This window comes from Eschscholzia californica, unplaced genomic scaffold (genome assembly GCF_041429995.1).
Source record: "Eschscholzia californica isolate CP2 unplaced genomic scaffold, dmEscCali1.0.p SCAF_6, whole genome shotgun sequence".
Taxonomy (NCBI): Eukaryota; Viridiplantae; Streptophyta; class Magnoliopsida; order Ranunculales; family Papaveraceae; genus Eschscholzia; species Eschscholzia californica.
This window is the reverse complement of record NW_028238483.1, coordinates 25,706,347-25,720,513: the sequence shown is the minus strand read 5'-3', so window position 1 is coordinate 25,720,513 and position 14,167 is coordinate 25,706,347. Positions and strand designations below refer to the sequence as shown.

Sequence of the window (14,167 nt, the reverse complement as noted above, 5' to 3'; positions counted from 1 at the left end):
CTTTTTTCACTCATGGAGAGGTGAACCTGAACATTTGAAGGTGTTTCTTATCAGATACAATCCTTGAAAGGCAAAAAGAACATTGGAGATTAGATAGCTTTTGAAACGAAGAAGTTCGAACTTATCTAAGAACATATAGATTCAAACAATATAACAGAACATCTTAAAGTGAAAAATTAAAGAAAACTGAACAAAAAAAGTGCAGCTAGAGAAACCAAAGCTTCCTGCTTCATAATACCATAACATGATAAGAAAAAGAACAGCCACATTGGTAACAAGCCCGCTGAAGTACCTCGTTTGATTAGTCCACGCGTTTCGCATCAGATTCCACCTCTCTTTTATAAATAATCTCCACCACCACCCACCACCACTCCGCGAACACCCACAACCACCACCAACCATCAGCTTTTTCTAATTCAAACTGTTATGCCAAATCCTTCAGAACAAAAACTCGCTATTGAGAACCCCATGAAGCTAGATATCAGATTAATCGTTTTTTGCAGCTTGTTTTGCACCAACAGCGAAAAATTCAGTAATGACTTCAAGGGGCATGCCCTTAGTTTCAGGAACTTTGAGGAACACAAATATCCATGAGATGAGACAAACAACCGCATAGATACCAAAGACACCAGCAAGACCAATGGTATTGAGCATAACAGGGAGCGAATAGGTGACTATGATATCTCCACTCCAAAACACAAGGGCACAGATTGCGATACACAGACCACGAACACGGGTCGGAAAGATTTCGGAACAGAGGATATTGGGTATAGGACCAAATCCCATGACGAAGGTGCAGAAATAGATCACAACACTAATGGTTGAGATTGCGGCGTGGACAACGGAGTTCATGCTAACAACATTCCCGATGACCAGAACGATAAGAGAACATATCAAGACGGGGAGGGTGGTGAGCAGCAACGACCTGCAAAATGGGTGGAAAAGCGATAAGGAATTAAAGAACCTTCTTCATCCGAAGAAACTTAAATTGCTCGTGGACCTATATAAAATAAGCAGATTTTCTGTAAAAATAAGGAATAAGGGGAGATACAGAGATAGTGAAGGAATGTGAAACGGGATTTACCTTCTTCCCGCGAGGTCCATAAGCCTCATTGCAACCGCAATACAAGGAAGCATCAACAATGTTGTGAGAGCACTAATAAGGAGAGATGAAGAAGTCGAACTGATTCCCAAGTTTGAAAGAAGAACTCCAACACCTGCTTGCTCAAGAATCTGAGGGGTGTAGTAGAGAACGCCATTTATGCCCGAAAACTATATGCAAGAAGAAAGATGTAACAATTAGTGACGAAGCAATGAGAATTAGATATAATGTGGTTTTGAATTAGGTAGAATGTGGTTTTCTGCGCAACCTTAGCAGTTAGCATAAAACACAAATAGTTCATCCTTCAAGATTCAAAGGATTGGATGAAGAAAAGAGGTGTGTCAGAAACTTCAATGAAACTTTTTGACCAGAAGAATAATGTACACCAATCAAACGATAACCATTTGATGGAGACCACGACAAACTATAGAGCAGCACAAGATTCAAAGGACAAAGATAAGTGAATATTTAAACTATATGGAGCAATAGATGTCATGTGCCCTCATAGATGCCAAGTATTAAAATTCTATTTCAAGATAAAAGTGTTTAATGCAATGTCCTAGCATAATAATTTCTTGTTGAAGATATTATCTTCATCAGCAATCTCGGTTTTCAAAAGTGATCCGTCGTACGTTAAAAGGAAACGCGTCAAACAAAATTCTTAAGTACTACAATATTACTCCGATGAATTGACACAAATAAGGCTAATATTGAAAAGCCAGAGTGACCAAAAACTGCACGAGGTCCGATAAAAAAAATTAAGAGACAAAACAGAAGTAAATAACATTTCGTCAAGAGATTAGATTGTTACCTGCTGAAGTATTTGAATCCCTATCCCAACAACCAATGCATGCTTAACTCCAGGTTCCATGAGATCGGCCCACCTAGGCCCAGAACTTACAGTTTCAGATGGATGAACCATAGCTGGACCAACTGGATGCTGACCCACTAGCTCCTTCGAGTAAAGAGCAGGCTGACTCACTAGAGCAGCAGCTTGGATGAAGTCTCCTTCAGCAGGTACATCACCACCAGGAAGTGAAACAATAGACCCTCTGCGAGACCCAGCAACTCCTTCCTGGTGCAAATATATCCTCTTGAATCCTCCTTCTTTCTGACCATCTTGACCTTCTCTCTCTGACCATTTCCAAGCCAGTTGCCAACCACCACCAATACCCATACTACTAGCCTGTTCCCCAGTATTCCCTTGCATGAGACTACTATTACGTCTCATGCTTAAAATGCTTCCGTGAGAAGCAGGCGGGACCATGTCTTTTTCCATGCTAGTTGTTTGACGTGAGATTAATGGGGTGTGCAAATTATCATCAGAATCATTTCCTGCATTATCAGATGTGTAATCCTCACCTTCTCTCTGTAAGCTCTCTTCATCCCAATTATCTTCTTTAACATTAGGCTCTGCCACACTAAACATGCTGCCAAAATTAGGAAACAACATACTTCTCATGCTTCCATTTTCGGGGAGCTTCTCATGGACACTTCCAAAGAGGGTCACGAGAGGGTCCACAAGAGACATACTACTCTGGTTCAGCATGCTTCCACGGCGGGAGACAGCACCAAGAGTACTCTGTCCAGTGACAGGTTTGGCAACCCAAGAGAGCCCTTCTTCAGGCCCGTATAGTTTGATTTGATCCTTATCTGTGCTCTGTTCCTGGTCATCATTGAGATCATCTGCTGGACCTATGATGTACTCCTCTAAAGATGTCTCGCCACCTACTCCAAGACCTTCGACGAGCAAAGCCATTTCGCCTGTAGATAAAATGAACTCGAGATTGATCATCAAGCATAACGATGAGTAGCTAGCAGGTAGCCAGGTAGAATAGATACAAAACAGGCATAGAGATTTTTTACCCTGTTCCAGTTATATTTCAGGTTTAAGAATATCTGAACAGTAACAACACTATTTTTCGTCAAATTCTGCTTGCCAAGTTATGTTGGTAATGAAGACGATTATACAAGGTTTAGGGTAACCTTCGTCCCATTAGTAGGCCTTTTCTTTAACAACAGGTCTCTCGTAAACTAACAGATCAATTAACAAGAGAACTGTCAGAATAAAACAGTACTTCCCAGAAGTACCTCTTGGTTATCCATATTACATAATATCTTGTACCACAGGTTCTTATAGAATGACCATTCAAAAGTAGCTAGTAATCTAATAGTTACAATGCTAAGACTATTCTCAGTTAGTTCCAAGGTGTTATGTAAATTAAAGGTTTACAGTTCTTAATGCACAGAAACATAGACATATTTCCAAAGCGAGAACTGGGATACAATTTGAGCTTGCATGCAGGTTTCATTTTGGCAACATATATGAGGGTATTAAGCTCATTAGCTTCAACGTCATATAGGGCGTTAATGTATGTCACGGTATTTAACCTGGAAACTCCAATATATACTCTCAAACTTGAGAGTGTACATATCTGAGAATTTCTTATAAGTGGAACTCCCAAGTCCCAAGAACAGAATCTAGGTGCTTGTTTAAGATATTTAAGTAAGAAATCCCAAACACCAGTAATGTTCAATAACAAAAACAGCTCTAGTAAACAAACCTGAGACATCTTCCCTTCCACGCAATCGCTGCAAAACCTTTTTCGCCTCAGCCATCCTCCCTTTACTCACAAGCCAACGAGGAGATTCAGGCAAGAAAAATATTGTCAATGCAAGATAGAAAAGAGAAGGTATTGAGAGAACCCCAAGCATCATCCTCCAACTTGGATTATCTGTCAATGACAACCCGAAGACCATACAGTATGACAAAAACATTCCACCAGAACCTGTGAACTGTGGAAGAGTATTAAGTAATCCCCTTATTTCTGGAGGAGCTGTCTCGGATATGTAAACAGGAACAAGTGTAACCGCTAAACCAATTCCGAACCCATCTAAAAGCCTTGCTAAGAGGAGAATATAGACATTTGGAGACCATAACATAACAAGACCACTAATAAAATAGAGAACAGAAGAGATAATCATCATTGGACGCCGACCAAGCCAATCTGATATTGGCCCAGAGCATGTTGTGATAGCTGTTGCTCCTATGAGTGACATCGCTACAATTAACCCTTCTATTGTTGGATCATTTTCCAACTTGAATTCCTTCTTTATGTAAAGAACAGCTCCTGCAGAAACCCATGAATATAGGTCAATTTAATTCAACCTTGCATCAAAAAGAATTTGAACCTAGTAACAAATTCGAGGTGATGAAAAGGGTAACTAAGAACTGAACTGCAGATACAAAAAATCGAACCTCAGCTACTGACTTTCAAAATTGTTTTCCTTATTTATGTACAAAAAAAACTAGATACATAGTCGAACAAGTTACCTGCAATAGTTGCATTATCCCATCCTTGCAACAAATTACCAACTGCAGCAGCAATAGCTACTAGCACGGCTCCACTCATCTTTTTAATCAGTGATTTGCACTCCTATAAACTGGCAGAGAAAAAAACAGATCAGAAATTCCACTTTATATCACACCACCAAGTTCTAAGAGCTAGATTAAATCCATTAATTCAAACAGTTAGATGGAAAGACAATCACACTGTTGGTATCAATCTTCTCATTCAATACCCAGATTCGAGCAAAGTACGAAATTCGAAAAAATCACAATTAAAGTGAGATTCTAAAGCAAAAAAAGTAAAACAAAAGCAAAAACAACATCAATCAGATTATGGATATTTCAATACTCAAATCTGGAATGTAAAATAAAAATTGAAGCCTTTCTTGATCACCAGGTACCCTTAGAGAACCAAAAAAAGTTAGGCTACCCCTTGAGAGAAAGTGAAATCAGAAACAAGAAGGAGAAAAGGCCATTTACCAAACTTAAAAGAAACTGAAAGCAGATCAAAACTAAAGAGACGATGTCACTCAAAATAAGTGAGTTTCACACAGGAATCAATGAAAGAATCTGTTTCAATGACGGGATCTTCGTATACAGACAAAAGTAAAAGAAATTGAAAAAGCTCATCCAATTTCAAATTGAAGAGAGACAAAGACGATAGAGAAACAGAACTTTAAACGTTTTCCGTTACTCTTCACTATGTATGAAACAGACAAACACCTGCAATTCACAAGCTTTTTCACTGATATAATCGTTCTGAAACCTAAAGAGATCTGAATTAGATCGATTCTCTTCTATTCAACAAAATGACTAAAGATCTCTCTCTACTTTCAATTATTCAATTGAAGCTCTAATCAAATTCCTAACCGCGAAAACTTAAAAAAAGTAAATGAAGAATCAAATTTCCACTCAAAACACTGATTCGACTTCCTAAACTTTACCTCTCCAAACTTAAATATAAATAATGGATTGATCTATATTTCCATTTAAGAATTGAAAATCGTCGTTCCAAATGGCAAGAATTTGCCGATATGCTATCCTTCTCTTCTTATCTCCAGCCTCCTCAAACCTCCGATTTTCTTCTGAAATCTCTCAATTTCTACCTCTAGAATAATAATCGAAAAATAAGTTTATTTACTCTATAAACCCTAATAACTTCATAAAAATCTTCCAACTACCACTGAAAAAGATCTTTCATTCTCTGGTTGGAGAATTTAGATCTGTCAAAATCAAAAAATCAAAAAACTGATGAATTAAAAATCTCAAACTTTTACTCAGATTTAACAATCTATCATTTTCTTTCTCTGTAAAAATGTAGAAAGAAACTAGAGAGAGAAAGTAGAGAGAGAGAGAGAGAGAGAAAAAACAGAGCGTCTTACCAGGACCAATCAAATGTACCATAAGCGACGGAGAAGGAACGTAGATCGCTGATCTGTTCTTCCTTTTTATATGGTCGAAAACCAAACAAAGTTAGTAAAGAAGTTTTTTTTTTCGTTTCTAAATCTAAACCATATATGCTTATCTAGATTTATACCCACCAACAAATCTGACGGACATGATCTAGAGAGGGAGCAATTACGTCTAAACGTATTATAGTTATGAAGAATAACTCTATTTTGACCCCAAATTTGTGACTAGTAATCAAATTTGGCCCTTCTGTTTGACCAACTAGAACATTAGGCCCTTAAGATCCACCTACAAATCTGACGGACATAAACTAGAGAGAGCACAATTACGTTTTTCATCGAGTTCGTGAATCGTATCATTTGTTTTTTTTTCAATATGGACTACAATTTACATTACTGATTACATGACATTGATACATCATCAAGATATGATAAACACGATAACCATCGAAATTAAAGTACGAATCAAAGAGGCCTAAAGTCCAACAACATGTTAAAGAGGCTTGGAAGCTTGTGATTGACCGATATAAACATCAACACCTTCGAATTGGATTAGTTTCTCCTGAACAAATAAGTGTCCGGGCCAATAAAATCATACATTCATACCTAATGGAGAGATAGTTGGAGAGGTGACAAAATCCTATACTTTTCATTACAAAACCAATAAACCAGAAAAAGATGGATTGTTTTGCGAAAGAATTTTTGGGCCTATAAAAGTGGAATTTGTGCTTGTGGAAACAATCAATTAAAGCTCGACAAGCTTATTATTCAGACCTTTAATAACCCAAATTCAATACCATAGATATCACCTTCTATGGGTATCGAACTTGGGACCTTCAGGATTTTGGAGTTTATGTCAACACAATAAACCACTTGAACAATCAAGTGTTGACGTGAATAGTATCATTGTGAGGAAGAACAATTCTATTTTGACCTCTAATTTATACCATCGATCAAATTTGGCCTTTATATTATTGACGAACTAGAACACTTGACCTTCAACACCACTTCTTTTGTCAAACAAATTTTGTTTGCCTTTCCAGTTATACCCAATAACCTCACTCCAATAAATTACTTTATCATTTTCATCTTTCTTGTTGTATCTTTACTTCCTCTATTTTCCCCTTCTTCCTCTCTCTTTTGATCAATTTCCCTATGTATATTTTTCAAAACTTTGAAATGTAAGATGAATCACCATCTTTGTTGGACAATAGCGCCAACTACAATCTAACTTTTTTCCAAATGAATATCTTTGCCTGACGTAGTTTAACGGTTTTGTGCTGTTTGCTTTAACTAGATATGTTTGATCAAATGTTTGGCTTACATGTAATTTCATATTAACATATTAGGATAATCCCTAATTCAAATTATTCAAAGTATTATCGGAGGCACCAAAGTATGTGAAATACTCAGTTAAATTTTTTTTAAAAGGGAATTTAACATCGTTAGTTTCTGCATTATGAACTAAATAATAGTTATAGTGATAATTTGATTACTCTATGACCAGTAACTAGGTCATTAGTTTTGTAGCTATGTAAATAGTGTTTCAGAATCATCTAGACCAGATTATTTAATTTTTCTCTTTCATAAAAAGTGTTCACACATCTAGTTTTGCTTGAAACAAGAGTAATTCCGATCCCAATGACTACTCCTGGTAATCCCAAATTCAAGATTAACCAAATAAAAGAACTATTAAGTACTACGAACTTAAATTATAATTCGTAAACCTCACGAATAAAGCGTTTTCAAGTTATAACTGAAGAGGATGAGCGAGGATAAAAGATGAGAGAGATAAAGTTAACAAAAAAATTTAGACAGATAGGAAGTAATTAATTTGTGATGTAGAGGGTAAAATTGGAAAGAGTTATTGACGTATTTGATGGAAAGTCGTTAGATTTTTTGCGGCCAAATTCGAGCATCCGTTAAATTGGAGGGTTAAACTTACCAGCTCGTCATATATTATGGGTCAAAATAGAATTAACCCTAATGACAAACTTACCAATTTTCTCAAGCGGGCCCATGTTAATCATTAAATTAAAACACTGAGAATGTCGTTAATGATTCATTTCATAATAGAAAATGACGTTTCTCCGTGAAGAATTTCTATTTGGTGTATGACGGTGTACTAAAATATTACACCTCATCTTTTGATTAGTGTAATGCTACGTGGAGACCAATGGTAACTTGATGGGCCCATGCTTCTCGTAAGATACTACGATCTACTTTTCAAACTAATTTGACTTTATGACGTCATTTATTTCATTTTCTCTTTTCAAAAGACAGTTCTATAATGTTGTTGAATTTGGGTTAGATCAAGTCCAATAGCAGTCTGTCTTAGGCCGAAATAATCATTTTTTCACTCAAAATTTTCTGCCTCAGCTCAGCTTTAAAAATTCAGCTCCAATCCGAACCTCTCTTGAGGCCGAAAATTTATTTATGTGAGAAATGCGTGTGTGGCGTTTTTGTTGGTGTGCGAGAAACGTGTGTGGTTTTGCGTATATACAAAACACGTGTTTTAACTATTTTCAAAATAATATTTTTTTTTCAAGGTTGAAAAATTATTCGGGGGCCGACACTTTCGTTCAATGTATTTTAATTATTAATTTGGAAGTTTTTTTTAGAGTTGAAAAACAATTAAAACTAATTACATTAAAAAACGAAAAAAAAAGAAAGAAAGAAAAGATCTTGGCCGTTGGATTTTTTTAATGCCCAAGATCATCCCCAATTGGGGACTGCTTCTGTCGCCCCTAATGTTAGGGGCGACAGCAGTTTCGTGCTTATCACATCTTTGATATATCAATGCCAATGTAATGATTATCGTAGATCGTAGTCAATTTCCAAAAAAAAACGACAGTCCTATAATTGCAACCCTTGTATATAAGTGTGAGAGGTGTAATCTTAGCCACTTAATAGAAGTGTGGGAGGTATAATCTCAACTCTTAGAGACAAGTATGAGAGATGTAATCTCAACCCTTGAAGATAAGTTTAGGAGATGTAATATTGGTCATTGAAGAAGATGATTTCATTTAAAAAAAAAAGATACCCTCCTCTCTTATTACATAAATAGAAAATAAACAAAAGATTACCTAGTCGGCTAGCTGCGTATGGACACACAAAATTTTGACATTGGACGGTTCGATTTCTGGCCCAACTCATCCAAACAGTGAGTGGCATGAAAGCGTACAACCCGATCAAACCTGATTTTACACCGAAAATTTTGGGGGCCTATCATTTTATTAGACTTTTGTTTAAGTGCATATCATTATGAGACAAAATAAACACTTTAGTTATTTAGATTTGTTTTAGATGATAATTTTGATTTGAGTCGGAAAATTAACTTATTTGTTATTTATCCTTTAATTTTCATCTTTTACTTCCGACCACCATCTACATTCTACATTTTGTGGTCGGTCGACCATGAAACATCTCATAGTTAGTTAACTACGAAGCATCTCATAGTCGGTCGACCACGAAACATCCTGCGACCAATCAATCACGAAACTCTCAATCAAGGTTACAGAATCTTTAACCTCCTTGATGACTTGATACGAGTTGACTTGTCGGACTTTTGATGTTTTCTTGACTTATTGACCATAGCTAACTGGCCATTTTTTGGATCATCATTTCTCTTCGCGCGTGGGGAAATGTGAGAGACCAAAAAAATCAAGAGAAAAGATAGAGGAATGGTGGCGGTGGTCGGAAATTGTGGTGGTTGTAGTTGGTGGTGGTCGGAAATTGTGGTGGTTGTAGTTGGCGGTGGTCGGAGGTGGTATGTGAAGATTAGGGGTAAATAACAAACAAGACGATTTTTTGACTCAAAATAAAGTTGGCTCAGGTCAAATTTGTTTAGTCGAAGTCTTTATTCCACGGAGAGTATGTTATATGCCTCAAAGTCGTGGCCTTAAATTACCGGAGTGAACCTCCAAGCCGCACTTCGCCAGATATGACAAGAGAGCGAGACACAATTGCATAAAGATGAAAGAAGAATCCACACTCCCTCTAAGTCGATCCAGAGAAAACATCCCTCACTGAAAAATCACAAGTGACATCAAATTTTTTGATATACACTAAAAAAAGAACATCAAACTAGAAAAGAAAGAAAAAAACAGATGTAAAATTTAATATGTGACACAAAAGCGATAGTGAATCCTGGCTCGGCCAAATATAGGCGATAAGTCAAGATTTTGTTGACTTATTGGAGCTTTAGACATAGATTTTGGAAAGAAACCCATAATAGGTCCGAAGTTTAAAACCAATTTTACCGTACCTTAATACCCTTCCTTTGTGGATTCTTTCAAAATTCCGTAATGCATTATGATTATTCATGCATAATGACGAAATTATAAGATTTTTTCCTAACTTGATTGTGTTTTTTCTAAACCAACTTTTTGTTTCTCGTATAGTATGATATGGACAGAATAACACAAAACAATATAATTGTTCATAATACGTTATGAAAATAAAGTCGTATTGGTGTATCACAATAAACTCGTTTTCTTCCATTTTCATGATTATCACTTCGATTATCATTAGAAGTAAGATTTTTTTTCCATTTCCAACTACAGATATATCAAGTCAAGAAACAAATCGAGCATATCCCCTCATATGATTAAGTTTCATTTATAGTTTCCCTCTAGAACAATAACTGTTACATGTAAAAAAAAAAAAGTTGTTTTCTTTTGACAAATTTGTTTGTCCATTTATAGTTTTACATAGATAATCCTTTGAAAGTTGGTATACAAAATTTTGTTTCTCCCCTGATTGAAACGGTCATATGCGTTTTTGAAGCTTTATTTCTCTCTCTAGAAATCCCGTGTTGTTCATAATACATTATGAACTATCATACTACTTCTTCTTTTTTTTGTTGAAGAACTATCATATTACCTAAGTAGTTGTTTCTAATACATTATTTTTTTTTTCTGTGGTTCATCTAGAAAAGGCATATGAGTATTTTTGTCATTTATGCTTTTCTGACCTCTGATCTATCTTTTACTAGGAGAGGATTTCCGACCATATTTTTGGTATTGAGATGGACTTTTAGCCTAAGCTCTAAAAAGAAAAGATAAGTACGAGAATTCACGAAATAAAATAACACAATACCACATGACATTAACAAATCCATGTACCAATTGTACAATTTACAGAGATCAAGAACCATAACAAAGAGTCTTCAGCAAAAGAAGATGGTGTGAGTCGTCTGATTTCAAAAATGTTATTACTTCCTATCTACTTTGATACGAATAAGTAGTCAAGTTTGGAGAGTTGGAGTATGCAAAGCTGAAAAAAAATCTCTATTCATCTTACGTGTCAAGCTTCAATTGAGATTTTAACTCCTAGGTGGTGGAAATAGAGATCCTCAATTTTTTTTGTTTCCAATGCAAAATTCTAAACTTATCTTATTTACTTATGTGACATAGTTATTTTTATAAATAAATAATTAGTTATTTAGAAAATATAGAAGACTCAATTTTTATTGGTTGAAAAACAAATATTGATGAGTTGGACAATTAGAGATATATCGAGAGGACACTATATTTCCAGAGTGTCCTCTGGAGATATCTCTATTCCACCCTCGATACGTCATCTTAAAGATCAAAATAGAGTGCATTGGAGAGTTTTAAAGGAAAAACTCTTAAAATCATATGTGGCACTCAGAATTTCCAAGATTGAGTGTTGCATTGGAGATGCTCTTAGGTTTAGAACATCTCCAATGGAACACTCTAAGAAAACTCTAAAATCCAAGTTGTCGGGTTTTAGGCCTCTTTTGTTATGGTTTAAATTAGGCGGTTATTGTGCTCATCACATCTTCATGATGTATCAATGCCTTGTAACGACTAACGTAGATCGTAGTCAATTTCTAAAAAAAAAAATCAAGATAGAGACACTCTAAATCTTTTTTTTTCTCCAATGGAGATCTCTAAAACATCTCTACGCAGTACACATGTGACTCTCGAATTCAATAGAAAAAAATAGTTAAAACACAAAGCTTTCTATTGGTTATAATGTTAGAGTGACACTTAAAGAGTCTCAAGAAGACGCTCTAATTTTTTAGTGTCTCTCTTGAGAGTCTCTATATTAAATGTCTCCACATCATCATAGAATATCAAATAAAATGTTCCATTTGAGAAGATTTTTACACAAAAACTCTAAATATCTTAAGTGACACTTTAAGTTTTAGAGTTTGAGTGTTCCGTTAGAAATGCTCTTGCGCTGGCAGATGATGATTAAAACTTCCACCCCGTATTAGAGTATTATGGAAGTAATTTTGACCGACAACTACCCATATTCTCATGCGTCTGCTTTAGTGCTTTTTACTAGTAAGTATTAATTATTGAAACCATATTAATCAGATTCCCCTACAAGAAATTAAAATATGATTTCTCGTAAAGTATTTTATTTTAATAACAAGGTTTCATGACTAATAAAGACAAGTATATATCATCTGATTCTGATATGATAAAGAATGAAATATGCTCAATACTCTGGGACAACTATTTTATAGACACTTGCAGAGCCTAAGCAATACAAAGTACAAACTACCCACATATTATTATTTATACCTATAACAATGCAACTTCACCAAATCGTATATTTTTATTTCCCCTAAGAATTAGATTTATTACTTCTAAATTTTTCACATTTAGTGTCCAAACACTGCACCACGAAGTTGCCAACTAATTAAACCACTCTTACATAGACAAGTGGACATGTTTCCCAATAATCATGAAAACTAGTGGTTTGTAATTAATTGTTCCAAATTATTAATTAACTTAAAGAAAAAGGTGGTCAAGTTTATAATTTAAAAGAAAAAGCAAACTGTAATTAAAATGAAGCTAACACTTCATTAATGCTTATTAACTTTTAACAAAGAAGATAGCAATAGATTCACTTTCTATACATTTATAATATAATTGGGGTCCAAATATGAAACATAGGATTCAATAATAGAGTGCAAATGATATTTAAAGCACTTCATGAGCTAGACTACTGTGTATCTTTGTGAGCGAAAGAAGCCAAAAAAACAAACCTTAGGAAATTCAATTTTTGCCCGTCCAATGGAGAGATTAATTTAAGATCTGAAATTTGAAGAGCCACCCTACTTAACTTTTAATATGGTCTCTAATTTATGACCAATTAAAAAATTTAGCTCTCGTAATTCTTTATAGTACTAGTTCGTTTTGATTTGTTGTAACACTTACTTTCTCAATAAAAAAAAAAAATAGTTCCTAAAATGAAAAATCATATTTGTACATCGATGTTTTGGGTAACATAAATGAATTATCGGAGCTTTCAAAATTTTGGAATTTCTTTTTTAGTTTCCCCAACCCACCAACACTTCTCCTTTCACCAGCAAGGGTTGGCAACAAACTTTCCAAGTCGACGAACCTTCAAAAAATAAAGAGAGAAACTCAGAAAGAGTGGTGCGGGCTCGAAAGAAACAAATCTTTTTTCCGTCCCATATTTTTTCGTTTCTCCAACACTGCGATCTACTTATGTTAGTCAATTTTGACAATTATTTTTTTCTTTTATATTTTTACTGTCTTCTTTCACAAATATTTCTCTTTTATCTTTTCTCTCTTTATTCATCGACTGTTTGTAGATGATCTTCAAGAAAAAAGCAATTTCCTTAAGAATTTTTTTCTTCTTTTTAAAATGTAGTTGTCAAGTATGCTGTTTTCTCTTTCAACAAAAAAAAAAAAAAAAAAAAAGTATGCTGTTTTCTTAATTGATTGATTTTTGAAGTACTACTTTGAAATAAAAAATAAAATAATATATAGTAATCCAGATACCATTTTGTTGTAACTAAAAGTCGCGGAAGCTATCGAACCTATCCTAGAAATTGATCCGATTATGATGATTAATCGAAAAGCTAAGTCAAAATCAAACATGCGAACAGAATTTAACGAGGTTCGGCTTTAAAGCCTACGTCCTCGGGCGAACAAGAAATCTTTATTGAAGGATAGATGAAGACGACTCAGACAACCTGCAAGTTCGTTCCAAGATGGTACCGTATAGAAATTAACCTTCTATACTAAATCTTTGAAGACCGAGAAATTAAACACCGCTCAAAACTATGAACAAAAATTTTCTCTCTCACTTGCTCTCTCTCTTTAGCTCTCTCTAAAGAAGAGTTGTTGTTGCTTGTGTTGGTGTTGATGTGTTTGAAGCACTCTAAGACCCCCTATTTATATAATAATATAAGCCGAGAATTTAGTAACCAATTTGAAAACCGACTCCAAAATTGAAACCGCCACAAGCATCTAAACCGCCAATTGCCAAAACCAATTTGCCATCTAAACCGCCTAT

General features: G+C 35.1%; 1 protein-coding gene across 2 annotated transcripts; it reads right to left on the bottom strand.

Annotated features, from left to right (window-relative positions):
- Positions 1-98: 98 nt before the first annotated feature.
- LOC147532895 (monosaccharide-sensing protein 2-like) lies at positions 99-6,200 on the bottom strand. 2 transcript variants are annotated; one of them, XM_086645253.1, is made up of 6 exons: positions 5,834-6,200; positions 4,437-4,546; positions 3,667-4,233; positions 1,914-2,866; positions 1,085-1,272; positions 99-925 (listed from the first exon to the last, which is right to left on the bottom strand). In XM_086645253.1, exons 2-6 carry the CDS (start codon positions 4,513-4,515, stop codon positions 487-489), a joined length of 2,226 nt encoding a protein of 741 aa, XP_086501379.1. In that variant the 5' UTR covers positions 4,516-4,546; positions 5,834-6,200; the 3' UTR covers positions 99-486. The 2 variants fall into 2 exon arrangements, with proteins under 2 accessions (XP_086501379.1, XP_086501380.1); XM_086645254.1 differs by lacking the exon at positions 5,834-6,200 and adding an exon at positions 5,396-5,519.
- Between the last annotated feature and the right edge of the window lie 7,967 nt (positions 6,201-14,167).

Bases quoted from the DNA above. Each gene is read 5' to 3' on its own strand.
- LOC147532895 (XM_086645253.1), bottom strand. From the start codon at position 4,515: ATGAGTGGAGCCGTGCTAGTAGCTATTGCTGCTGCAGTTGGTAATTTG. The intron at 1,273-1,913 runs GTAACAATCTAA...TCTTGCATATAG, and splicing joins GGATTCAAATACTTCAGCAG to TTTTCGGGCATAAATGGCGT. The intron at 926-1,084 runs GTAAATCCCGTT...CCCATTTTGCAG, and splicing joins ATGGACCTCGCGGGAAGAAG to GTCGTTGCTGCTCACCACCC.